This window comes from Fukomys damarensis, unplaced genomic scaffold (genome assembly GCF_012274545.1).
Source record: "Fukomys damarensis isolate Sample0158 unplaced genomic scaffold, DMR_v1.0_HiC HiC_scaffold_24, whole genome shotgun sequence".
Lineage (NCBI taxonomy): Eukaryota > Metazoa > Chordata > Mammalia > Rodentia > Bathyergidae > Fukomys > Fukomys damarensis.
Window position 1 is genome coordinate 41830740 of NW_022900936.1, and position 26616 is coordinate 41857355.

Genomic DNA, 26616 nt, shown 5'->3' on the forward strand with positions numbered 1-26616 from the left:
AGAAAGAAGGACCCAGAAAGGAGCAGCGCTGGGCTGGGGATGGAACTCAGTGGTAGGGTGCTTGCCTGGCATGCACAAGATTCTGGGATCAATCTCTGGCACTGCAAAAAAACCAAAAAAAAAAAAAAAAAAAGCAAAGACAAACTATCAAAACATAATACAGTCTAGTATACTAAAGAAAATTTAGTTCTAGCAAGTGTGCTCAACATATAGCAAGACCAAACTGAGACTTTGTTCTTGAGTCCAAACAAGGATTAAGGGAGAAATGAAATATAAATGCATATTTAATAGCATGATTCAGTCTTTTAATGCCATTTTCCAAAACTACACAAAACCATCTCTTGTACTGCCAGTTATAGGCATCTTCACACTTATGAAGCACTAATAATTTGTGTGCTTATGTGCATGTTTGTGTGAGTGTGTGTGCCTGACGTACACTAATTTTAAAATACAGCAACCTCAGAAAAGATATGTCATAATTTTTGTACTGACTTTGTGTCAGATAATTCCTCTTGCTAAGCGAAAATGCCTAATCCCCGCAATTTCATAAAGAAGAGATTTATTTGGCTAGTGGTTTCAGAGGATTCAATATATGATAAGCTGGCTCCAAGCAGGAATATCATGGCAGAAGGGTTTGGTGGAGGAAGGTTGCTTCGTTCATTGCTTCCAGAAAACAGAAGAAGGGAACAGTGCTAGAGAGGAAGGAGAGAGGGATCAGATATAGATCTCATGGTCATGCTTTTATGATCCCTCCAACCACACCCTAAAGTATGCTTTTGTCATCCCTTACAAGGTTAACAAGCCAATCGAAATGACAGTTAAACTTTACATCACAAATGGCTAACTTGATTTACTAATATTAACAGTTTGACTTTTTCTTTGTTACGCTGAACTCTTCAGATTCCAAGTATGTATAAATTAAAATATGTTTCCAAAAAAAACCTCTAGAAAAATAATTAAAAAGAAATTGTTTTTCCTGTTTTTACAGCTTGCAGACCAGGATTCTATAAAGCATTTGCTGGAAACACAAAGTGTTCTAAATGCCCTCCACACAGTTTAACCTACATGGAAGCCACTTCTGTCTGTCAGTGTGATAAGGGTTACTTCAGAGCTGAAAAAGACCCACCTTCTATGGCATGTACCAGTAAGTCTACACATTTTGGACTTGCAAATGTTTTTTACCCTTTGGGTTTCTTTACATTTTAAGAATAAACAAATGTATAAAGTCCTATATATTTGATGAAATTTGTCTTTGATAATAGTAAAGAGCTCTTTCTTCTCTGCATCTAGTAGCTTAAAAAATGTGTTTACTCTTCGGAATTTAAAGCATTGGTTTGATACCCTACCCTGCAAATATTACCTGTCATTGTGAATTTATGACAGTTTAAGAAATCATGAAAAGTTATAAACAAAACCTCCGTTCTTTAAGCACTTTACAGCATATTGACTTAGGAATATAAATTTTTTGTGTAAGGATTTGGGTCTCACTGACATTTGTCTTTAAAGGAAGCTGTTTTCAAGTTTGTCCACATTTCACCTCTCAGTTTCTCTTCACTTTTTTGGTTGGAATCAGTAGAATATTAGATCTAAATGTGAAGGTCAGTTTAATGCATGCACTCAGAATTTTAAATTATTTCTGTCTTCTATTATTTAAGTCTTGTGAAATATCCGTACATTTAGAAAATAAAAGTGAATGTATTAATACATTGCTAAGCTAGGCAAAAGTAAAATGTCACACTGAGTTATAAAGCCTTTTAAAAATCATAAACAAAGATATTCTATTGAAAGTTTGCCATTCTTACTGATCAATGGGTAAAAAAATGTTGCTTATGTAATTGTATAGAAGCAAAAGTAGATTGAGAATTATGTCATATATTCCTTAGAGACAATGATAGAGATGTTTCGGTTTTCAATCTTAAGTGCTGCCCTCCAAATTTGTCTGCTGAACCATAGGTTTTATTATAAAATGACTCTAAAGAACATGTTTAATGAAAATATAACACATGCATTAGTAGATGTAATGTTTGCTAACTGTAAATTTTGAGTAATTGCTTTCTTTAGAAAATTTCTGGATTTTTTCCTGAAAATATATTTTTAAAAATTTAACTAGTAAAATACAAATAGTAAATATTATTTCTCCATTAATTATAAAAATAATTTGTAATAGTAAAATCTTGTTTCTAGTATACATATATATGTATATATATGTATTTCTTCTTGTATAATTGGTGCGTATTATTATAGTATAGAGGATATGGTACAGCTTAGGTAGATGGAATTTTTTTTATAGCTAGAGTTCTGCCAAATATGTTTCAAAACTATGTATGAAAGTGAATGTGGGTTCTTAATTAAGTGACAGGGGAAATTTTCTTCTTTTTTTTAATAAATAGACAATTGATAAATTGAAGGGATAAAGTGATTCCCACCTTTAAAATCTTTTAGTAACATAGTAGAATTGGTAGTCAGGAGGGCTTATTCCTTGGAGTGACAGACTAGCTAAGGAAATAAACCCCAGATGAAACAAGGCCCATGATTATTATGGCATTGTTGATCATATGTGTTTATATATCAGGTTATCATTTTTTTCACCTCAATTTTCTTTATTTCCTTTTTAAATGATTGATAAATACACAATATTTTTTAAAGTTCTAGCTTCCATTGGTTACATGAAAGGACAAAAAGGTTTTGTCACCCTTGGACAGAAATTTAGACAGAACAATGTGCCCTTGTTGCTATTGGGAAGATAAAACAATTTTCTTACTATCATCATAGATCTTAATTGTGAGTGAGCCCTGTAACAAAAGACATAATAACAATTGAAAAAACAAAGGTTTACTTATATTTATATTTGGGAGATACTCAGAGGATGAGCAAATTTTAGAGTAGATTTGAGTTCGGACTTAAGCTGAAAGAAAGATGTGGGAGAGGAAAGTATAGATGAAATAAACAAGACAATCACAATAAACAAAGGTAAAGTCTGCTGTCCAGACTTAACTTAGAGCCCTCTACATGAGAAGTCTCTGTTGAGTCATCTGCTTCCTGATAAGTCAGGAAAAACCCCTCTTAAATGGAGGTTTCCTTTATTGATATACATTTCCCCTATGAAACAGTGACATGTATTGGTTTTCAGAGCTCTACCTAGGTTGTCAGTAGTCTCTCAAATAATGAGCTCAAAATAATCACTGGGCCTAAGGGGCATATTTTGGAGTGGCATATACTGGTCTTGTAAATTATCCTTAGGGATCAAAAAGAAGAACCCAAGATGAGAACAATGAAATGTGAAACTTTAAAGGGATTTTTCTATTTCAGCTATCAGACAATCAATCCACTCTTAATGCTTCTCTGTGATGCTTCCTTGAGAGATTGTTTGGGCCTTGTTTAGCATAATCTCAGTATAGCTAAATGAGGTTCACATTTTATAGAAACAAGTGTCCAATACTAGTTAGGTAAAGTTGCCCAAATGAGTTAACCTCTGCTGACCTCACTTAGATCAACTATAGGACTAACAATATGTACCGTATAATGTTATCCTAATAATTAATATTGAAAAAGTACCAAAAACAGTACTTTATACATAGCAGATATTGTATAAAGGTTAAATAAAGGAATCTTTTATATTTTAAAAGTTCCTGACAATATCCAAACATAAAATGATTTGTGTTGATACTATCATGCTAGGCTAAAAACATCCATCACTTATATTCCTACAGAGTGAAGGGAATAACATACTTAAAAAACATATATATGTGTACAGCCGGGCATGGTTGTAATTACATGCCTGTAATCCCATCACTCAGGCTGAGGCAGGAGGATCGCTGTGAATTTGAGACCAGTCTGGGCTACATAGTGAGTTTCAGGTCAGTCTCAGCTACATAGTGAGACCCTGTCTAAACACACACACACACACACACACACACACACACGCACACACACACGTTTTCAGTTCACACTGATTATGATTTGGTTCATGTATATAATACACCTTAATTATTTTACATCCTCTTCCCCTCCCTGCACCCTCTCCTCCCCCAAACTCTTGGTTTCGTGCTCGTTTGCAAAGTACCTCCCTGTTTCCAATTATTTGTTTTCTTCTTTAATATACTTAACTTTAGGTTTCTAATATAAAGAAACGATGTGATATTTAAGCATGTATGTCTAAGTTATTTCACTTAACATTATGACCTCAAAGTGTATACATTACCCAAAAAATGACTCAAATTTATATGTCTTTATAGCAAAATAGTACTCTGTGTGTATAAATACCACACATTATTTATGTTTCATCTGCTGATGGAAATACAGACTGCTTCCAGGGTTTAGTTCTCATGAGTTATACTGCTGTAAACATGGCCATGAATGTATCACTAGTGTAATATCTTCAAATCTTTCAGGAAGATATGTAAAAGAGAAATAGCTAGGTCAGTTAGAATTTCTAGTATACATTTTTTGAAGACTCTCCACACTTATTTCCATACTGATTATACTAGTTTATATTTCTACCAACAATGTAGGAGGGGCCCTTTCATCCTTGCAGCCTTGCCAGCATTTATGTGATCCTTAATTATAGCTATTCTTTCAGAGTAAAATAAAATCTTAGTGTTGTTTTAATTTGCATTTCTATAATAACCAGAGATGTACTTTTTTTTCAGGTAATTATGGGCCATTTTCACTTCTTCTGAGAAGTGTCTATTTCAATTACCCATTTTTTATTGAATCTTCTATTTAGGGGGGCTATATTTTCTGAATACTTTGTATATTCTAGATATTCCTTTGTCTGAGCAGTAGCTAGAGAAAAAACTCCTATTCTATAGATCGTCTCTTTACTCTGTTGGTTTGTTTCCTTTGCAGTAGAGAATCTTACTTTGATATAATCCCATTTGTTGATTCTTGAAGTTATTTCTTATGTAATTGGAGCTCTGTTCAGAAGTCCCTTCTTATGCATATGTATTCATTTACCTATTTTATCTTCTAGCAAATTAACTGTTTCTGTTTTAATATTTAGATCTTTTTGTGCTTAAGTCTAATTTATGAGCTAGTACGTAGTCTATTTTAGTCAAAATTCCATGTGCTGCTGAGAATGTGCATTCTTTTTTTTTCTCATTGAGTTTATTGATACATTTTAGGTATACAGTACAGTTACATTCATCATTGAAATCTTGTACCTTTACATGACAGATCTTGGTTCTCATTTTTTTCCCCTTTTCCCTGCCCTCCCTTCACCCGTCCTCCTCTCCCCCGTACAAACACTTCGTTTCCATTTTTTCATTTTCTCCTATTTTTGTCTTTTCCTTTATTGCCTTTCTCCTACTCTTCCCACTTTTCCTGCACCTTTAGCCTCTTTCTTCCTATTTCACAATGCCCATTATATCATTACGATCTTATGTACTATTATATTTTATTCACACCAGAGAAACTATTCAGTATTTACACGTGTGACTTATTTATTTCACTTAGGAGTATATCCTCAATATGTATGCATTTTCCTATATATGAATCTAATGTCTCATTCTTTATGGCTGAGTAATATTCCATTTTATAGAAAAACCACTGTAGAACACTCTGTAGATATCAATAAAGTACATTTGCTTCAAAGTGTGGGTAAAATCTGATATTTCTTTGAGAATTTTTTTTCTAAATGATCTGTCATTTTGTAATGATGGGGAATTGAAGTTTCCAACTGTAATTGGGTTGATATTTAGCAGATATTTTTTGACAAATGATGCTTATTTAATGAATTTGAGGATGCTGGTGTTTGGTGCATATATAATTGTTATCTCTTTCTGTTGAATTGTTTCCTGAACCAATTTGAAGTGACCTTTTCTTTTTCTTGTGATCAATTTTGGCTTGAAGCACTATTTGTCTGAAAATAGGTTAGGTACTCCTGCTTTTTTGCATTACTCCTGTTATATATTGTTTTACATCCTTTGATTTTTTTTAATCTATGATTTTTTGGATTAAATATATTTCTTGTATATAGCATACCACTGCATTTTCTTTTTTGATTCAATTCGCCAGTCCTTGCCTTTCCTCAGCAGGTGAGACCATGCACATGCACATTCACAGCTATTACTGAGAAGTATTGACTTATTCTTGTCTTTGCATTACTTTTCTGTTTTTGATCCTACTTTTTTACCTTTCCAATTAACTGCTTACCTGGATTGGTGAATTCATTTCATTAGACTATTTGGTGCTGTTGACTTCATCATTTTCTTTTAGAATACCCTGGAAAATTTTTAGATTGCTAATTTGTTGGCCATGAACTAATTAAGGTGTTCTTCGTCAATTTTGAGAATGTACAGGTTTATTAGTCTGGGTTGAAAGTTATTTTCTTTTAGGATTTGAAAGACTTCAAGTCTCCAGACCTTTAAATTTTGTGTTAAGAAGTCTACTGTAATTTTAATTTGTTTACCTTTATAAATGATTGTTCCTTTTTTTCTAAAAACTTTTAAAATTTTGTCCTTGAATTTCTGAGATTTCAAGTATGATGTGTTATGATCATTTCTGATTGTGTCTGTTTGAGATTCTGTATGCCTTACTTATGTTAAATGATTCCACATATTTGGAAAAAATTGCCACCATTATTTCTGTACACAGATGTTTTATGCTTTTCATGTTGTATTCTGATTTTTCACTAATACCAGTTAAAATAGTCTTCTTTGTACCATCTAGTATTTATTGGATTAATTTTCCATGTTCTCCTGTTTATTTAGGGTATGTCTGAGTACATGGTCAAATACAGCAGCCCTGTCTTGCAGATCTGACACTCTGTCTTCATATATGATCATGTGTGATTTCTTTTTCCTTTTTAGCTCATCTACCTTTTATTAGTACCTTCTGTAAGTTCAATGGTCAATCAATTACTAATCCCCTTATCTGTTCAGTTATTGCTGATTTTTACAGAAAGTCTTATTGATCGGTTTTGTTTTATTTTTCCTCATTATTTTGTACAGTTTGACTATTTGGCTTTTAATTTCTTCCCCATTGATGCCTCACGAATCAGTTTTTGGGGGAGTCTAGTGTTTGGGAAGCATTTTGTTGCCTTCTTTTCTTGTTTACTGTGTGTCGGGGGAGTCACATGCCTGGGCACACCTGCACTAAGGATTACAGTTTGATTATTGTGGACATTGTTGATAGTATGGAGATCTCTTTAGTTAGTGTCTACTTTCTGATGCATAGTTAACTATAGGCCTTTGTTTCTGTTCCAAGATCCCACCACCTCTGTTAATTTGAAGATGGGAAGTTGTGGTGTAATTGGCCTAGCACCCAGTTCTCTGGAAATGAGCTGCAGTATAGTTATTGATGCAAAGATAAACCAATTATTGGCATACAGTAAAAACCAGTAAATAGCAACAACTCTTCTACCCTGGCAATAGTAACAACAAAATTAGCAACAATAACAGAGTCAGAGGCAAACTTGATATTGATATGCCATAAGAACCAATAAAAGCTACTAATGTACCATGCTTAACAATAGAAAAGAGATCTGTAATGATAATATGATACAAAGACAAACCACATGACATACAGTGAATGTCTACAAGACATAACAAACTATACCAGCATTAACAATGCAAAAGAATTCAACAATAATAACGTAGGTCAACTAAATATCCAAAGATTAATAAAGTTTAATAATAATGCTATCTAAGGTGGAGGAGTTGGGAAAGAGAAAAAGTAAAAAAGGTAAAATTTGAAAAATAAGGAAAGATAAAATGTGAAGTAAGAGAGAAAAGTGAGCTAAAGGATCCTATTAAGAACTAAACAAAAATTAATAGAATTCATTAAAAGTAGCAGAAAAGAACATAGAAGAAAAAATAGCAGAGCACAATAAAGAAAAAAAGACAAAAGGAAAAAAAGAGAAAGAAAAATACCTCTAAATACCCAACCAAGGAAGAAAAATAGAAATATGTTTGTAAAACTTTCTTTGCATGTTTGAATGAGTGATTTATTTCCACAGCCTACAGTAGTGGAATCCACCAGATTTGTGGGAGAGATAGTGAGTCACTTCTAAGGCTTATTTGTTTCCTCACTCACATTTCTGTGCGTAAATGCTGAATTTTCCCCTGCCTTTTCTGCTGAACATGATATACTGTGTTTTTAGACATTTTCACAACTACTAAGTCCTTCAGATCTAAGTCTATCTGGTACCAGTAATGTTTTCTAAATTCTATTCTAAGAAACATTTGTAGTCATTAAAATATAACTAGATAAAGAAAAGACTATCGACTGCAATGCATCATAGCTCCTAAAGATTAAATAACTAAATCATGAGGAAAAAAATAGAAAAATGACAATTTAGGTCATTAAACCAATAGCCCTGAGGGTTGTGCTAAGTCTAGCAAGAACTTCTGAAGCTGAGAATCCAATGAGTTATTTCTGTTTTACATTAACTACAAATAATAGCTACATTTATTGGATACAAACTCCTTTAATTTCTGGAATCTGTATCTCCATGAATTTGCCATCCTTTATTAATCTTCAAATGTATCATCTAGAAAACAGAATTTGGGTTAGGTAGACATTCAATCCCATCATTTTCTGATGTTTTGTCAGTGTTAGCATTTAAAACAATATTTTCAGAGAACTTCCTATAATCTAAAAGCAAACATTATTTTCATAGTATCAAAGTCAGGCTATAACTTTGAAAGTATGTGCTTTTTTTAATGGCTGACTAAACCATAAGAAATAGATAAGATATTTGGCTAATAAGTAGCACAGTAAGAAAAAAATCCCATAGATAGGCAGTCTTATAACTTACATAGTGTTAAGAATCCTAAAGTTATTCATTTCCCTTTCTGACTTTTTTCCTGCTAACTCCTTCCTTACCACATATAATAATACATTCAAATTCCTATCATTAAAAAATGTGTTGAGTTCATATTTTCTCCTTACTAAAACAAACACCTAGGAAAAGTAGTATCCCTTGATTGTGGCTATTTCATATTTAATTTTCTTGTTACTCATTGGACTTTTGCTGCTTAATCTACTACAATTTGATTTTTCCTCTCTTCTTGAAACAAATTATATACAATAAATTCACCAATTATCTTCATTGTCATTTATATTAGAAACAATTTTTGGTCCTTTTTTCATGATATATAACTCCTTTTTTTTCCAGCTTTAATTGAGTTTATTGGTACATTTTAGGGATACAGTACAGTTACATTCATTGTTGGGATCTTGTACCTCTACATGACAAGTCTTGGTTCTCATTTTTTCCCCTTGTCCCTGCCCTCCCTTCACCTCCTCCTCCCCTCCCCATCTACAAACACTTTATTTCCATCTTTTCATTATCTCACATTTTTTTCTTTTCCCTTTTTACCCTTCCCCTACCCATCTCACCTTCCCTACACCTTTAGCTCCTTTCTCCCTATTTCTAAATGTCAGTAATCTTATTAGGATCTTATGTATTATTGCAGATTATTCACACCAGGGAAACTATTTGGTATTTACACATGTGTGCCTTATTTATTTCACTTAGGAGTATATCTTCAATATGTATCCATTTTCCTATGAATGAATCTATTTTCTCATTCTTTATGGCTGAGTAATATTCCATTTTATAGAAAAACCACATCATGATATATAACTCTTAAAACTCTTATTTTTAAATCTTTTTGTTTGTTGCCACTGATAGTGTCTTTTCTTTTGTTTACAATTCCTCATGTTCCTTCCTTTGCATTCTTGTTGCATGCCCTAATTCTCTCCCATAGTTTCAAATATCATCTGTAGATAGATGATTCTTGCAGTTATATTTACATCCAGTCTTCTTTTATGTAGTGCCAAATCTTCTAGCTAAATGATGAAGACATGTGACAACCTGCACATCCTGTGAAAACCTGTCCTTTTCCCTTTGTTTACTAAACTTCTGTACTTCAAAGATGCCAAACCTCTTTTACAACTACTTAGTGAAAGGATTTCTGTGTACTTCTAATGCTGTACCTATAAGATATTTTATCACCCTTTTTTGTTATTGGAGATCAAATAACAGCTCATAGGACAGGCATTTTCTTACCACTCATTTTAAAAAAATCTGTTCTACTTACTATTTTTTTTCCATTAAGTTTATTGACACATGTAAAGCGAACAAAACAGTTACATTTATCATTGGGTTCTGGTACTTTCACATGGTACATCTTAGTTCTTGTTTTTCCCCATACCCTGGGGCTCCCTTCAACCCCTTCCCCTTTCCTGTTTACAAAGACTTTGTTTCCATTTTTTCCTTTTTCACATTTTTTAATTTTCTCTTGTTTCCTTTTCCCTATCCTTCCCACTTCCCCTTTATCCATTTTCTTCCTATTTCACTCTCAGTTATACCATTTGAACCTTATTTACACTTTTACTCTTTCACACCAGAAAAACTATTTGGTATTTATTCAAGTGTTTCCTATTTACTTCATTTAAGAATGTGGCCTCAATGTGCATCCGTTTAGCTATAAATGTCTCTAGTTTCTCATTCTTTATGTCTGAGTAGTACTCCATTTTATAGAAAAAAACAAATCTTCTTTATATAGTCTCCAGTTAATGGGCATTTGTATTGTTTCTAAATTTGAGCTATGACAAACTGTGGTGCTATAAACATGGGAGCACATATATCACTCTGGTATGATTCTTTTAATTCTTTTGGAAAGATACCCAGCAGAGGGATGGCTGGGTCAAATGGAACCTGTTATTCTAGTTCTTTGAGGTATCTTCTTATTGATTTCCATAGGTGTTGTACCAGTCTGCACTCTCACCACCAATGGAGAAGGGTTCCTTTCTCCTCCAAACCCTGCCAGCATTTGTTATTGGTTGATTTCCTGATAGCAGCCATTCTTTGTGGGTGAGGTGGAACCTCAGTGTTGTTTTCATCTTCATCTTTCCAATGACCAATGATGTTGAACATGTGTTCATATATTCATTTGCTGCTTTTACTTGTTTGTCTGAGAAATGTTTGTTCATTTCAGATGTCCATTTTTAAATTGGGTCTTTGTATTTGGAAGGTCTGTTTTTTTTTTAATTCTTTATATATTCTAGACAATAGACCTTTTTCTGAGGAGTATCTGATAAAAAATATTTCCCCACATTGTAGGTTGTCTCTTAGCTCTGTTGGTAATTTCTCTTGGACTGCAAAACTTTTACCAAATAGTCTGTCTGGTGTGAAAACTATAACAGTACACAAGATCCTAATGGAATAATTAATAGTGTGAAATATCAAGAAAAGGGCTAAAGGTGTAGGGAAAGTGGCAAGGGTAGGGGAAAAGGAACAAGGGAAAAGAAAAAAATATGAGAAAATGAAAAATGGAAATAAAGTGTTTGTAAATCAGGAGGGGAGGATGAAAGGAGGGTGGGGACAAGGGGAAAAAAATGAGAACCAAGACCTGTCATGTAAAGGTACAGGATCCCAGTAATGAATGTAACTGTATTGTAGACCTAGATTGTACAATAAACTCAATAAAAACTTTTTAACCCAATGAGATCCCAGTTGTTGATTCTTTGTGCAAGTTCTCATGCTGCTGAGGATTTGTACATAAAGTCTTCCCTATGCCAGTGTCTTCGAGAGTTCTGCCTAGTTTACTTTCCAGTAAGTTTAGTGTTTCTGTTTTGATATTTAGATCTTAAGTCCACTTGGATTTTACTTTAGTGAATGGTGAAAGACAGAGATCTAGTTTTAAACTTTGGCAAGTTGAAAGCCAGTTTTTCCAACACCATTTATTATAGAGGCTATCTTTACTCCAGTGAGGTGGTTGACTCCTTTGAAAAGGATGAGGTAGCTGAGTATGACTAGTGTTGCTTCTGCATCTTCTAATCTATCCCATTGAACCTTGGGTCTGTTTCTTTGCCAGTGCCATGATGTTTTTATCACAGTGGCTTTATCATATAGTGTCAAGTTGGGAATTATGATACCCTGCCATGTCTCTGTTGCCTAGAATGGTTTTTGCTATTCTAGGTCTCTTCTGGTTCCAAGTGAATTTTTGTATTGTTTTATCTAAGTCTATGAAATATAGTGTCTGGATTTCAATTGGGATTGCATTGAATCTGTATAGCAGTTTTGGTAGTATGGCCATTTTCACTATGTTGATTCTTCCTACCCAGAAGCAAGGGATATCTTTCCTTCTTCTTATATCCTCTTCTCTTTCTTAAAGATTTCTATAATTTTCAGTGTATAGGTCTTTTGTCTCCTTTGTTAGATTGATTCATAGATCTTTCATTTTTTTTGGATGTTATTGTGAAAGGAATTGTTTCCCTAATTTCTCTCTTAGTGAGTCTGTTATTCGTGTTCAAGAAGGCTATTGATTTTTGATGTTGACATTGTATCCAAGTATTCTGCTGAAAGTGTCAATTAAGTCTAGCACTCTTTTGGCAGAGATTTTTGGGTCTTCTATGTAGAGTATCATATCAGCAGCAAATAATTACAGTTTAATTTCTTCCTTGCCTTTCTTTGTTTCTTTTATTTTATCTCTTGTCTAATTGCTATGGCTAATGGTTTTAGAACTATATTGAACAGGAGGGATGATAGTAAACATCCTTGTCTTTTTCCTGATTTTAGAGGGAAATTTTTCCGTTTTTGACCATTTAGAAAGATACTGGCTGTTGGTTTTTCATTGATAGCCTTTATCATCTTGAGACAAAGACCATCTATTCCAATTTTTTGTAGGGTTTTTATCATGAATAAGTGTCGAATTTTGTCAAATGCTTTTTCTGCATCTCTATTGAGATGATCTTATGGTTTTTGTCCTTTACTCTGTTGATATAGTGCATTACACTTATTGATTTATGTATGTTGAACCATCCTTGCATCCCTGGGATAAATCTGACTTTGTCAGGGTGCATGATCTTCTTGATGATATTCTGCTTTCTGTTTGCCAGTATCTTATCGAGGATTTTTGCATCTGTTTTCATTAGGGAGATTGGCCTGTAGTTCTCTTTTTTGGTTGGGTCTTTCTCTGGTTTTTGAATCACAGTCACACTTGCTTCCAGGAATGAATTTGCAAGTATTACTTCCCTCTCAATTTCATTGAAGAACTTAAAGAGTAATGGCGATAGTTCTTCTCTATTTATTTATTTATTTATTTATTGAGACAGAGTCTCATTATGTAGTTGAGACTGCCCTGAAACTCACTATGTAGACCAGGCTGGTCTTGAACTCACAGCAATCCTCCTGCCTCAGCCTCCCAAGTGCTGGCATTACAGGCATGTGCCACCACACCTGGCAATAGTTCTTCTCTAAATGTCTTGTAGAATTCAGCAGTGAATCCATCCGGACCTAGAATTTTCTTTGCTGGTAATGTTTTAATTACATTTACAATTTCAGTGAATTTAATAGGGATGTTTAGGCTTTTTAGATCTTCTTCATTCAATTTTGGAAGTTCATATGTATCTAGGATTTTGTCCATTTCTAGTGTATTTTCTATTATATTACAATACAGGTTTTCAAAGTAGGTATTGATGATGCTCTGGATTTCTGGTGGATCTGATGTGACTTCACCTTTTCAGTTCCTAATTGCATGAAGTTGAGCCCTTTCTTTACTTTTTTTGACAAGGTTGGCTAAGAGTTTATTGATTTTATTTATTCTGTCGAAAAACCAACTCTTCAATTCATTGACTTTTTTTTGTATAATTCTCTTCATCTCCATTTTATTAATTTCTGCTCTGATCTTTGTAATTTCGTCCCTTGTATGATCTTACAGTTTGTCTTCCTCTTCTTTTTCTAGGAGCTTATGGTTAAGCATTAGGTTGTTTGTTTGAGCTTCTTCTGTTTTCCTAGTGTAGGCATTTACTGCTGTAAATTTCCCTCATAGAACTGCTTTTGTTGATCCTGGGTTTCCAGGATCTTGATTATTGTATATATAGGTGTAGATTTTTCTTGATCATGGCTAATTGGAGTCCTATTATGCCTCAATTTTCTGTATGTCAAATTCAACTATCTTTGGCAAGTTTTCTGTCATTAAATCTGTGAACTTTTTTTTAAGTCATTTGTACTTTCTCCTGCTAATTTATGGATTCCTATCAGTCTTATGTTATTCTTCTTTGCATCATTTAGGAGCTGTTGGATTGATTTCTCATGGTCCCTTACTGTTTTTAAGTCTCTGACCACAATCCTATCTTCTATATCTGAAATTATATCTTCACATTCGTTCATTCTGCTGTAAATTCTTTCTATAGTTTTTTAATCTCCTACATATCTGTTTGAATCTGTTTTATGGATTCCATTTCTTTCCTTTGTTGGGCTTTCAAGGTTTCCATTTACTTCCTATTCTGGACATTTATGTTTCCATCATGGTCCTGAACTCATCTATTTTTTTTTTATCTGTTTCTGTCCTAAAGTCTCTAATCATGTCTTTCATTCTTCTCACCATCTCTGTGGTTATCTGGGAAATTATTTATGTTTTAAATTTTTGTAGAGTTTTTTATCTGTTTTTTCTTTTTCTTTCTGTGCTATCAGTTCACAGTGTCCAGAGGGTTAACTGTGAGACTTTTCCACCTCATTTCCACCAGAGTTTATCTTTAGTGGGGTGGAAGTCTATGTTTGTCTCTTGTTTAAATGCCTTCTCATTTCTATTTTTGTTGTTGGTCCTTTCCTTGGTTTACTTCCTGGTTTAATTCTTAGATCTTCTAGATACAGCTGATATTTAGGTTTTTAGTCTCTGATATGTCTGAGGCAATCTCATTTTCATTATACCAGTGAGGACAACTGATTAGATCAATCACAACACCTTAGCCCAAGTGATACAATCAGCAGAACAAAAGCAACAAGCACAGCTTAGAAATGACAATTTGTGGTAGGTATTAATCTTTCACCTTTAACTGTGTGATTTAAATCAAAATCGAGAACCAGCCCAAAATATGTTTATAGTGAATAAACCCTTCAGTAAAGCAACTTTACCCTTCAGGATGAGGATTTAGAAGAAGATGGGGAGGGAGGGATAGATATGATAGAGAAATGTTAGAAGTGAGGTCAGAGGACACGGTCTAGAGAGCTACTGAAAAGAAGAGAGAAGACAACAAAATATACCAAGAAAAGAACAAACAGCAATAGGGAGGCTAGAGATTGTAATCACTTTGTAATGGCAAATGAGAAAAGGAAAAAGAGAAGAAAAGGAAAAGAAAGAAAATAAATCCAAATTAGGATAGGAACAGGAACAAAAAGGGAGAGTATTGGAGTTTGAGGTGGTAGAGAAAGAGGAAAAAGGAAATAAGTTAAGAAAAAAATTAAAAAGGAAAATAGTTTGAGAAAAGAAAAAGATAAACTTGTTTAAATTATTAAAATAGAAAAATATTACTTTGAAAATAAAAAATACAGATAGATATAGAGGGCCTTCTTCAGGGTATGCCTCTGTTGACACAACAGATGGCATGGGCAGGAGTGTGGGTGTCTAAGTTAATTAGTCTCAGCAAGCTAGCAGCTGTCCCTTGAGGCTCAGGCTAATTTCTGTCTGCCCAAGTTGAGATCTCTGTCCTCCTGCTGGGTTGAACTCTGCAAGGTTCTACTGCAGGTTCCAGATGTCTTTCCCCTAAAGTTAGACCAGGTTCCAATGTGAGGTGCTATTCCCTCTGATTTACCAACTATGGTGGTGTGGTATGCCTTTATTGCAGATTTTATTCACTTTTCCAGTGGGCTTCAATTTTCATCTGGGAGCCTCATAGAGGCCCTCTTTCTCTTGTTAGCACAGATGTGGGTTAGGAACACCGTTGCATTGGTGGGCATACAGTTAGGATCCTCCAGAGGTTCACGAGCTGCCACCAGGCTCCTCTGGTGCACTGGGTTGAAGGGGTGGGCCTACCGGAACTACTTACTCTTTTTATATCATTGTGTCTTATGTTTTATGTATTAGATAATTCTTTACAAACACCTAGTTTATTTATATAGTTGCTTCCTTGTTTATTGCCACTCTAACCCACACTGGATTACAGGGGCTATGTTGTTTTATATTTATATATTAAACTGCATTATCACCATTCATAGTAGTACCTGGTATACAGCAGGCATTAAATATTTAATGAGTGAACAAACTAATAATTTCAAGTTTAACCTGCCAAAGCCAATTTTATTCCTTTGAATTTTGACTTATTCATCTATCCTTACTCTTTTGTCATTATTCTGATGAATCTTCATTTACTCAGGCTCCCAAGATATACATATTGATATGATGCCTGACCCTGGCCCTGACATATTGAACTGTACACATTAGCGTTTCTTCTATCTGTTCATTCCTGTTGGTTCCTAGCCAATATTTTTATTAAGGACTTTACTTTTTTTGAGTTTATTTAATAATCTCCTGACAAGTTTACTTCATTTAGTATTCTATCTCATGTATATTCTTCCACATTAGAAAGTATCATCTTTAAAACTAAAACGAAAACGAAACCTTTACAATAACACAAAAACCTTTATCATTGTACCACTCTGGTTAAAGCCTTTCAAACCCTCATTTGTTTAAATTGCACTTCAGTCCAAGAACATCCAAGGTTGAGGCCTAGTTTTTCTTTGTTTTTAACAAATAATTCCTTGTGTTCCTTTTGCGTGAACTACAAGATATATAAAAGAAATCGGTAATTAAAAATTTGAAACTGAGAAGTTGAAATATTCTTCCTGAAATCTTAATGTATTTAATAATATACTTTTTATTTCTTAGGTGATTCTTTGATGTATATTCTATATTTTGAAGGGTACTTTGAAGGGTGGAGGATATTCTGCAATATCGGGTATTGGTCAATTATAGCTGCTTCTGAGAGCAGTGCAGAGCACAAGAAACCTTGCTGCAGGCCGAAAAGTCTGTTATCAAAATAACTCTCTAAGGCTTTTCCAAGCCAATAGGGAAAAATACTCATTCAGGTTGGAGAGATAAAGTAGTAAAATATAAGTGGCTAAAATGGTACTATTTAAACAGAAATGAGAGCATGGAGAGAAATGAAAAAAAGAATCTAATAGATGATAAGTGAGAGATTAGAACAGTATAATTCTCTGATATTTGCATTTTACTTTGATATTTCTTATGTCATTAAATCATTACAGAAATTGGTTTTTAAAATCTACTTAACAAGTAAGATTAGTACATATAACAAATATTTGTGGTATGTGCTTAGAAAAGCTCCAGCAAAAAATGTAAATCATATATGTATGTAATCCTAACATACACTGATAAAGATATTTTTGTATGTTTCTGTGGTGATCATTTAAACATGAAATCAAATACCTTGTGAGTAAAAACGTTTCTTGTAACATCATTCTCAATACAGAGGCAAATATCATGTCTTTGCATTTGATATACCATGATAATGATTGGGAAAAAAGCATTAAACTTCAATTTACTTTTGCTCTAAAGCTAACATTGTAAAGAATGGTTCATTTATTGCTGAAATAATTGGCCGCTTCAGAAAGTTGTTATTCTCTCATTCTTGCTTTGTGTAAAACAAATAGCAGTTGTGAGTAGAAAAGTTCTTTCCTGTTTCCAGCTGCTCTACTTAGGTCCTCCACATCAGAGGCAGCTCAGGATGTTCATAATCCAGATTTCTATATCTGCTTGTTAACTCTTCCTCCCCTGCCCTCTTTTTGTTTATATTTTTCTCTCTTAAGTTGGTATAGAGGAAAGCAATCTGTTGCATTGGTTTTCCATCTTATAACTGAAATTCAAAATCTCACCTGATTGATTAGGTGATTCATTGTAAACATAAGGTAGCATCCACAACTTTGCAGAAACCACAAAAGGAAAAGTTGTTAAAATGGATTTTATTGTATCTAAAAGTTTGTGTTAGGGCCAGGGATTTAGCTCAGTGGTGCCACTACCTTCCTTGCAATTGCAGGGTCCTGAGTTTGATCCCTGGTACCAAAAAACAAACAAACTTTGTGTTATATTTTATGCTTCTATTATTATAGAAAATAATGCTAAGTATTCACTCAGTATTTTTGTGTTATATTTTTATTTAAATGACTGCACTACTGAAGAGACACCTGCATAAATGAATCTGTTTTTCCAATATAGATCACAACTATAAGATGTCATTTATGTTTCATGAAGTTTTCTAACACAAATACAATAAATTTTATTACAGCTGAGGTTCTTTCACCAAATTACCTGGGAATGATTCCCTTAGAATAATAAATAATGAATTTTGTTGATGTTGAAGAATTGAGTTATCGCCTGATGCCAGTTGAATTGGCTTCTTCTTGTAGTATGAACTTAAAGAATTGTCCCACTGTCATCTACTTGTACACAACACACCAACAAAGAAAGCATCCATAATTGCGAAGAGCACATTCATAATTATTTCTACAATATTATGCATTTTGAAGAAGTTTTATTAATTTTCTTGAACATCTTCATTCGTTGTTTGGCTTTTTGTCCAAAATTTTAATACTGATTGGTCTCCATATATTTATCTTTTCCATTCTGAATGGCTGCTTATTTACAAGAAATTGGCTCGAACACAGAATGGTCTGTATTTAGATGTATATTCTTTTTCATGGCTTTAGGAAAATGGATGGTATTTAATTCAAAAGACCTATGACCAGCTACTAATTTTTTTTTATTTTAATATGATTTGAATCGCTTAATCTTGATTTGGCCGGTTATAACACATTTATTAATTCTTAAAATTAGTTATTCTATGTTTTTTTCATTGAGCTGTGAAGTTCTCTTCCCTATGTTGATAATTAAGGTTGATAACTACTGTTTATAATTTTCTTAAACTCCAATTATGTCCATGCTGTATGGCATAAATATTGGAGATGCAAGTATTTACTTTTCATGATAATAACTATCTACACAAATGTAATTTGAGGAAGTTTTATTCTTTCTTGAGTAATGAGTGCTGAGAAGTAGCTTTCCATTCTTCTAAGGGTCTCTAGTAATCTAAGTTTTCATACTGTAAACATTCTGTTCCACTTCAATTTTTTTCATATCATGTAGATTTACCCTTCATCAATAACAACAGGCTTTTACAAAGCTTATAACTTTGAACTCCACGTTCCAATATTTTTCAAAATTCTTATTTAAAATAGTATAATTCTTTGGATTGCACAAAGCCTTTTATTCCTTCATTAAGTTAAAGAACATGTTACCTCTGGGTAAAGATTGACCATCCATAAACTTGCAAACAGGAATGTAAACATTTTTAATGTAACACACAGATCATCAGCAGTCTCTAGTCTTTTCTTCCATACAATGGGGATATTAATTACTACTTTTAGGGTTATTGTGATGATTGAGTGAAATAAATTATGGCATATGTCTAGTACTTAGTACTTTTGATTTGGCTATATTTTTTGAACACATGTTTGAAAAGAATAAGAGTTGTTAATTCTACTTGAAGTAGCAGAAAGTTGTCAGAAAGAGGGTAGCACCTAAATCTGAACATGTAGAATGAATAAGAATTTTCTGCTGAGCAAGAGACCACAGCAATTCAGTAATATGTATAAAGGCACTGAGCTGCATCAATAGGGTATAAGAGCCTAAGGAATGGAACAAGAACTGGTTATAAGCAACTTGTAGATAAGTTGAGAAGTTTAGATTTTATTGTAGAAATGAATAGTATTTTTTTCTTTTTTATTATTTTCTTTAACAATGAATTTTTTTAAATAATGGAAAAGCCAGAACAACTATTCAGATATTCATTCTACTATGAAAACATTAATGGTTTAACAAGTTTTAATTTAATTTAGTTTATTTATTTATTTGCTACAAGGATTGAATTTGGCTCCTTGTGCTTGTGAGGCAGGTGGCTGCACCACTCAGCTAAATCCTCAGCCCCAACAAGTTTTAATTTTAGACCTTACTTGAGCTAAAGAAAAGGAATTAAAGGAATATTAAAAATAATGAGAAACAACCTGTTTTGCTAGGTAAGATATCCATGATTCTGATTTTTGAGGAATACTGACTGAAAATTTAAATTTCAGTTGTTCTTCTGCATATAAAATTATTCAAGTGCTGTCATGTAGGATTATTTAGGGAGTCTCTTTTATAAAGTCAACAACTGCTCACTAATTAATATTTTTGAAATCTGGTATTTTACAATACTTGAAAGAAACAAACTACTGTTATATACAAATACATACTTTTATACAAATGTATACATTTAATATTTATTTGACACAATTTTTATATATAGGCAGAATACAATGCGGTAAAAACAATGTGGTCTAAAACAGTGTAGTCTAAACATAAAAAAGCACCAACCTACCACTAATGAACTCCCTAACCTTCACATAATTTTTGTACTTTCCCGGACCCCATTTTGAAAAATCTGAACAAATTCATGTAATTGTTTCCCTGTGCCAGTATTAAAGTTTTAGTTTTGTTACTGTTAGCATATGCCAAGTAGGAAAAACTTTAATGGAAAAAAGCTTTTACATAGGGCAATAATTTCAGAGGAGACTATAAAAACTCTGTTTACAGATGCTCTTATTGAAAACATTATATAGGAAGGACGGTAGATTAACAATATGATCCTCATACAAAAATGTTAAAATTAATATTGACATAGAAAGGATTAGATGACTTCTAGAGTTTTAAATTATACCTACAGGTAGATCTGAATATTTTTAGTACAATATTAAAAATCCAAGGTTTAGCCTTTTCAAATGTAGCAATGCATTTATCTTTCTTTACTAGATACTCTAATCTTATTCATGTTCAAATCTAAGCATTAAGTTTATCTAAGCATTCCTAAGAAGAACACTCAGTGTATTCCTTTTATGTTCCTGGACACAAGTTAACATAGAAATATTTGTCTCTCTTCCAAGCTCAGAAAAATTAACAAATGAACAAATTTGCTTCTTATTAGTATATACCTGATACACATTATATTAATGAAGGTAGTAATTTAAAAGCTGGTGAAATAAAGGTTATTAAGCAATATGCTTGTGTGGCTTGGTATCCTCAGATATTTTAATCAAACTTTCTTTGTTCTTATGATCAAAAAATACATCTGAAAACCACCATCAGCTATAGAATTAATATGTGAATAATCACTATTTAGTCCCTATTATAAAATCCTCATTTTAATAGGTTAATATGTTTTTATGATTACAAACATTGAAATATGAATCTGCACTTCTTGTGCAGTAACTGAAATATGGCCTTTCGGTTTGTTCTCCTTTGTGTCAGTGTCCATTTAAGAGTGACCTGAAGAATGCTGGCATTCTTGGTAAATAAGATCCTACGAACAAATTTTGGGGAAATGTTGTAGTCAACAAAGTGAATCAAATTCTGTTACTTTTGTCTCAGCATCAGTCTGCCAGAAAAATCTTATTTGAGCACTGCACTCACTTTTATTTGATATTTCGTGGGACTAGAAATATTGCACAGAAGTATTTTGAGAAGCACAGATATATTTAAAAACTATTTACTTTTCAAAGTCTTGAAATAAAACAAATCAAAGGCCACAGTCTACCTGACCTCTGCTATGTTGAACTGCTTTCCAAGAAGGGAAGAGTGGTATCACCACAAACTTCTCATAAATTTTAATGTTTGAACAATATTCTTCTTTAGAAGTGCAAAGGGAAATTCAAATTGAAGCAAAAAGTATTTTCTAGTAGAAAACTGGCAGAAAAATATTGTATAAAAACTAGTAGGAATAATGTAATTCTACTGTAAGGTTTATTATATGATGGCTTGAAGAATTGCTAGTTGAGAAAAAATGTTATTTTCTTGAGTTAGTCTGAAAGTTGAAGGGTGGAGATTGCTTGCTTTATATGTAAATTATTTGTGTTTTTTTTTTAAGAAAATAAACCAACATAAGGAAATCCCTGAGAGTTTTCAATGCTCATTCCAAATGGGTTGTTGCTCCTGAGCTATTTTTTCAGTGTGTCATATAATCTTTGTATAATTTACAAATGATAACAAAACAGTCAGACCACATAATAATAGCCCAATGACACAAACTCTGGATGAATCTATGGATTACAATTAATTGTCTCTCTTTGTTCCAAGTTCTACATCTTAGTAAATGATTCACTGCTTGTCATTACAGCTTAATATTTGCATGAAATCACAGTTTAGCTGGCATAATTTAACAGCAATTAAAAAGCTATTTAATCGTCATGCAAATTGGTATGAGAGCCCTTAAGTGAGAAGGGTGTCATTATTTTTATTTTTTTTAATATCCCCAGGAGGAGAGTTATATACTTGTAGACACCCATAACATAATTAATAACATTCTTCCTTCTCATGGAGGTGTAATAATTCATGTTTTTCCATTAGAAATAAGAGAAAAAGCCAACAATATGAAAATATCATTCTGTAGGAAGACATTATTATGTTAATGATAATGAATTTTCATTTCCCAGGTATAAGTCTAGGTTGAAGGTAAAAAGCACATTTGTTCCTTTGCTCAGGTTTATAATCTCTTCCATATTTTTACAATGGAAGGTAATAATTTCTATAACACCTCTGGAACATAAAAGGGCATAAAGCAAGTCACTCTGCAAACTTTTAGAAAAATTACAGTTCTATGTCTAGCTTTAGTACATAGACATACAGATGGTTGAGGTCCTTACCCCACAGGTTGATGATGTTGGGATCTGGCAAAAAGAAAAAGGGAAATATATAATAACACTTCTCAATCTCTCAAAGTCAATATGGAGTCATGGGGATTTAGGATTCATATTATACTGCTCTAACACTAAATAACAGATTCCACTGCTATGCACTCTTTTCACATTCAGACAATTTACCACGTTGCATCCAGAATTTTTTTTCAAAATATGTCACATGCACACATGGAATCTGCTTCTTCTTTTTATACTTAAGAAATGTCCAGATTTATTCCAGTGAGTCCTTGTAGTTGTAGTATAAACATTGTCAAGCCTCTTCCTGTTCCTTAAAACTCACTTCATACATCTTCAATCTTCTCTTTAGCCATAATGCTTTTTGTCAGTTCTATAACTATTTCAAGAACTTTCTTGCCTAAAAGTAAGGATCCAGCTGATAGTTTTTATTTCTTCTCCTGTACTTTAAGTTTTGTGATTGTGTTTATTATAATTTATATTTATTTATCTAATATTTATGTCATAAGTATTCCACTAAAATGCAAATAACAAAACAATTTGCCACCCTTACCACTGTGTCCAAGATCTAGCAAAGTATCTTCCGCATATTAATCACTCAATAAAATATCTAATGAATGTAGCTTGAAATATCTAGGGAATAAATGTAGCTTGAAATTCAAAAGAGACCGACATCAAAAGTTGAATTTCTTTCTAGGAGGAACATTGCAGAGAAATTCCTTCCCACTCTCTAAGCAGATTCTCATGGAAACCAAAATTAAGAGAATTGGTTTGGGCTTCTTAAAATGAGACCTAAATTATAGCAGGAATGTTGTTTGATCAGCCATTTGTACAGTGAGTTATTTTTCAAAACATCTATTGATAAGTATTAGTTTCACAGTATATAGATTCTTTAATATTTTGCATATAGTACTTAATGCCATACTGGAATCAAACTAGTCCTTCATGTAATATTTGTTCAGTGACTAATAAGAAACTGAGTTTTGAAGGACTCAGATAATTGAAAATGCATAACTTTAAGAAAACTATGGACTGATGAAATGCTATTTAAGTACTTTTTGATAAGATCTGTATGGAGAACTATTGAGAAAAAAAGATCACTCCTTTGAAACAAGTTAATTTATGCAGCCTTTTGACAAATAAAAGGATTATGTGGGGTCTCTTTTAGGGACATCCTTAAGTGTTAACTGGGACTTAGTAAATTTGCTCTAAATAAGTCTAGTGACCATATCTTTTGAATGGCCCTTTTTATCCCAATTGTGTGCTGCTTTTATATCAACAAATTGTCAAGGCCTTAGGAAAAATATTTTTGCTTCTTCAAATGTCTGTTTTTCTTCTTCCAAATTATCAATTTAAATATATAGGCCATTAATTCTCAATCTTTGGGCAACAGATTCTGAATTATTTTCAAAGGCAATGAATATAGATTTTATCTACATAGCAATCATGGTATAAAGAGTAAAAGATTGAATACAATGTGTTTATACATGTGTGCATATATATATTATTTCTAAATTTGAAATGATAATGTATCCATTAATATAGTTATCACATAATTTTTAAATTATATATATATATATATTTCCATCAACAAATTTCAGAAATGAAATCACCATGTATTTTGGAGATCATGTAACTTTGATATCAAATATTGGAATTCATATACCTGAAAATTAGAATATAGAGTTTTGTCACCTAAAAGTTCCTTTCTCACTAGTCTTAATTTATTTTAATTTCATCTCTATATTATTTTGTCCCTATAATTTTATCACTGTAGTTTCAATAAAAAAGCTCAAATTAATATAAAACCAAGAAAATTTATGGGTAAAGTTTTCAAGTTAGCACTGTAAATACATTGTCCTATACATGTGCTTTTTTTTTATTGCTTTTCTCTAGGACCACCTTCAGCTCCTAGGAATGTGATTTTTAACATCAATGAAACAGCCCTTATTTTGGAGTGGAGCCCACCAAGTGACACAGGAGGGAGAAAAGACCTCACATACAGTATAATCTGTAAGAAATGTGGCTTAGACCCAAGCCAGTGTGAGGACTGTGGTGGAGGACTCCGCTTCATTCCAAGACACACTGGCCTGATCAACAATTCCGTGATAGTACTTGACTTCGTGTCTCATGTTAATTATACCTTTGAAATTGAAGCCATGAATGGAGTTTCCGAATTGAGTTTTTCTCCCAAGCCATTCACAGCTATTACAGTGACCACAGATCAAGATGGTAAGTTCCACTGCTGTTCTTTCAAACAGCATTCCTTTTTATGCATAATATCGCTGGCTGGCTTCTACTCACTGTAGGTGCGATACAACTACATATGCTAAACACTACAGACATTTGCTGGTTGTTTTCTGGTTCTTTTCCCAGATGCAGAAAGATATTTGATGTTTTAGCAGTATGGCCAGACAAAATGCCTATTTTAAAAGTGTATGCACGTGTGTTTTAATGTTATACTATACCAATGTCTCTCTTTTTACTCATTAAGTTTATTGGTACCTTTTAGGTGCACACTATGATCACATTAATAAGCGCAAATTTGTACCTGTACGTGAACATCTTGGTTTTTGTTTCTTCCCATTCTCTCCTTTCCACCCCTCCACCCCTTCTGATTTACAAAAACTTTGCTTCTGTGTTTTCCTTCCTTTCTCATTTTTTCTCTTTTCTTTCCTTTACCCTACCCTCCCTCCCTACTTTCTCTTCCCCTTTGGATTTTTTCTTCCTTTTTTACATTATCTGTTATACCAATGTCTCTTAATGAGTAAGTCCATATTACTTAACAGGGAACTTCAACCACAAATCAATGTTGCCAACTGAATTAAATTTCAAATCTCCACTATCTTCTATTGCTTTTCCATATCATATAAAAAAGCAAGAAATTTTAATTACAATTCATGTCTGTAATATCAAAGCATTTTTTTCTAACATGTTTAACCATGATCCACTGTGAAAAGAAATGCACACACCCATACACACACACAAAGAGAAGAAGGAAAACAGAGAGATAGAAATGCTATTGTCTGTGTGCTATTTGTAAAAAGTTATTCAAGTGTCTTAAAAAATCTGAAAATTCAGTTAAATTTTCCTTTTACAACACTATAAATTTTTATTGTAATGTAACCTGGCATAAACACTCATGCTTATGTATATACATATATGTGTGTGTGTATACAATTTAATTCCCTTATAACATAATTCTGTTGCAAACATGATACAAGAAGAGATTCAGAGATTCAAAACACCTACTTTAAAGAAGTGTTCATAAGTAATAGGGCTGTACAAGTGATTGTCTTACAGCAGAAAATATTATGTGATCATTTATAATATAAATATTATATTTATCATATAAATATTATATGATACAAATATAAAGGTAAATCTAGTTTTAAATATTGTATAAGTTTACTAGGGCAGCCATAATAATTACCACAAGCCGTGGCTTTAAAAACTAGAGATTTTATTTCCTCACATAGGCTAGAAGTCTATGATCAAGTCATCAATGGGTGTAAATTCATTCTAGGGCCTGTCTTCTTGGCTTCGAGATGGCCATCTTCTCCCATGTCTTAACATGGTCTTTCCTCTTCAGGTAGAATCTCCTAGTGTCCTCTTTTTGTAAGTCATCAGTTTTTGGATTAGGACCCACTTGTGTGACCTCACTTTACATGAATGACTCTTTAAAGCTCCATCTCAGTACAGTCCCATTCTGCAGTACTGAGGGTTAGAACTTCCACATGTGAATTTTTGAGAATGCCACAGTTCAGCCACAATATACATTAAAGCAGAATGTTGTGGTATGTAAAACAAAATGATAATGAATATAATGGAATACTACTCAATATTAAAATCAAGAAACTATTGATACACACAATTTGGCTGAATTTCAACGGTACAGTGCTTATTGAAAGGCTCATTGTAATAGGATGCATACTGTCTGATTCCACTCATATAACATTCTTGAAATAACAGCATCATCCAACTGGAGAAAAGTTTAGTCGTTGCCAGGAATTAGGAATTTTGAGGGGAAGTGATGTGCTTGTGAAGGAGTAGCATGAATGAACTGGTGAATAGTTATGCTCCAGTTATGGTGGTAGTTACATAAAGCTATATGTGTGTTATGAAATATG

General features: G+C 33.0%; 1 protein-coding gene across 4 annotated transcripts in view; it reads left to right on the forward strand.

Moving 5' to 3' along the window:
• Epha6 (EPH receptor A6) overlaps window positions 1-26616 on the forward strand; it is an 891558-nt gene that overhangs the window by 326386 nt on the left and 538556 nt on the right. For all 4 annotated transcript variants that reach the window (XM_010644592.2, XM_033768075.1, XM_010644602.2 and 1 more), the window contains 2 exons: window positions 989-1144; window positions 24383-24718. In XM_010644592.2, the coding sequence (XP_010642894.1) occupies window positions 989-1144; window positions 24383-24718 (492 nt within the window). The remainder of the gene's footprint in view (window positions 1-988; window positions 1145-24382; window positions 24719-26616) is intronic.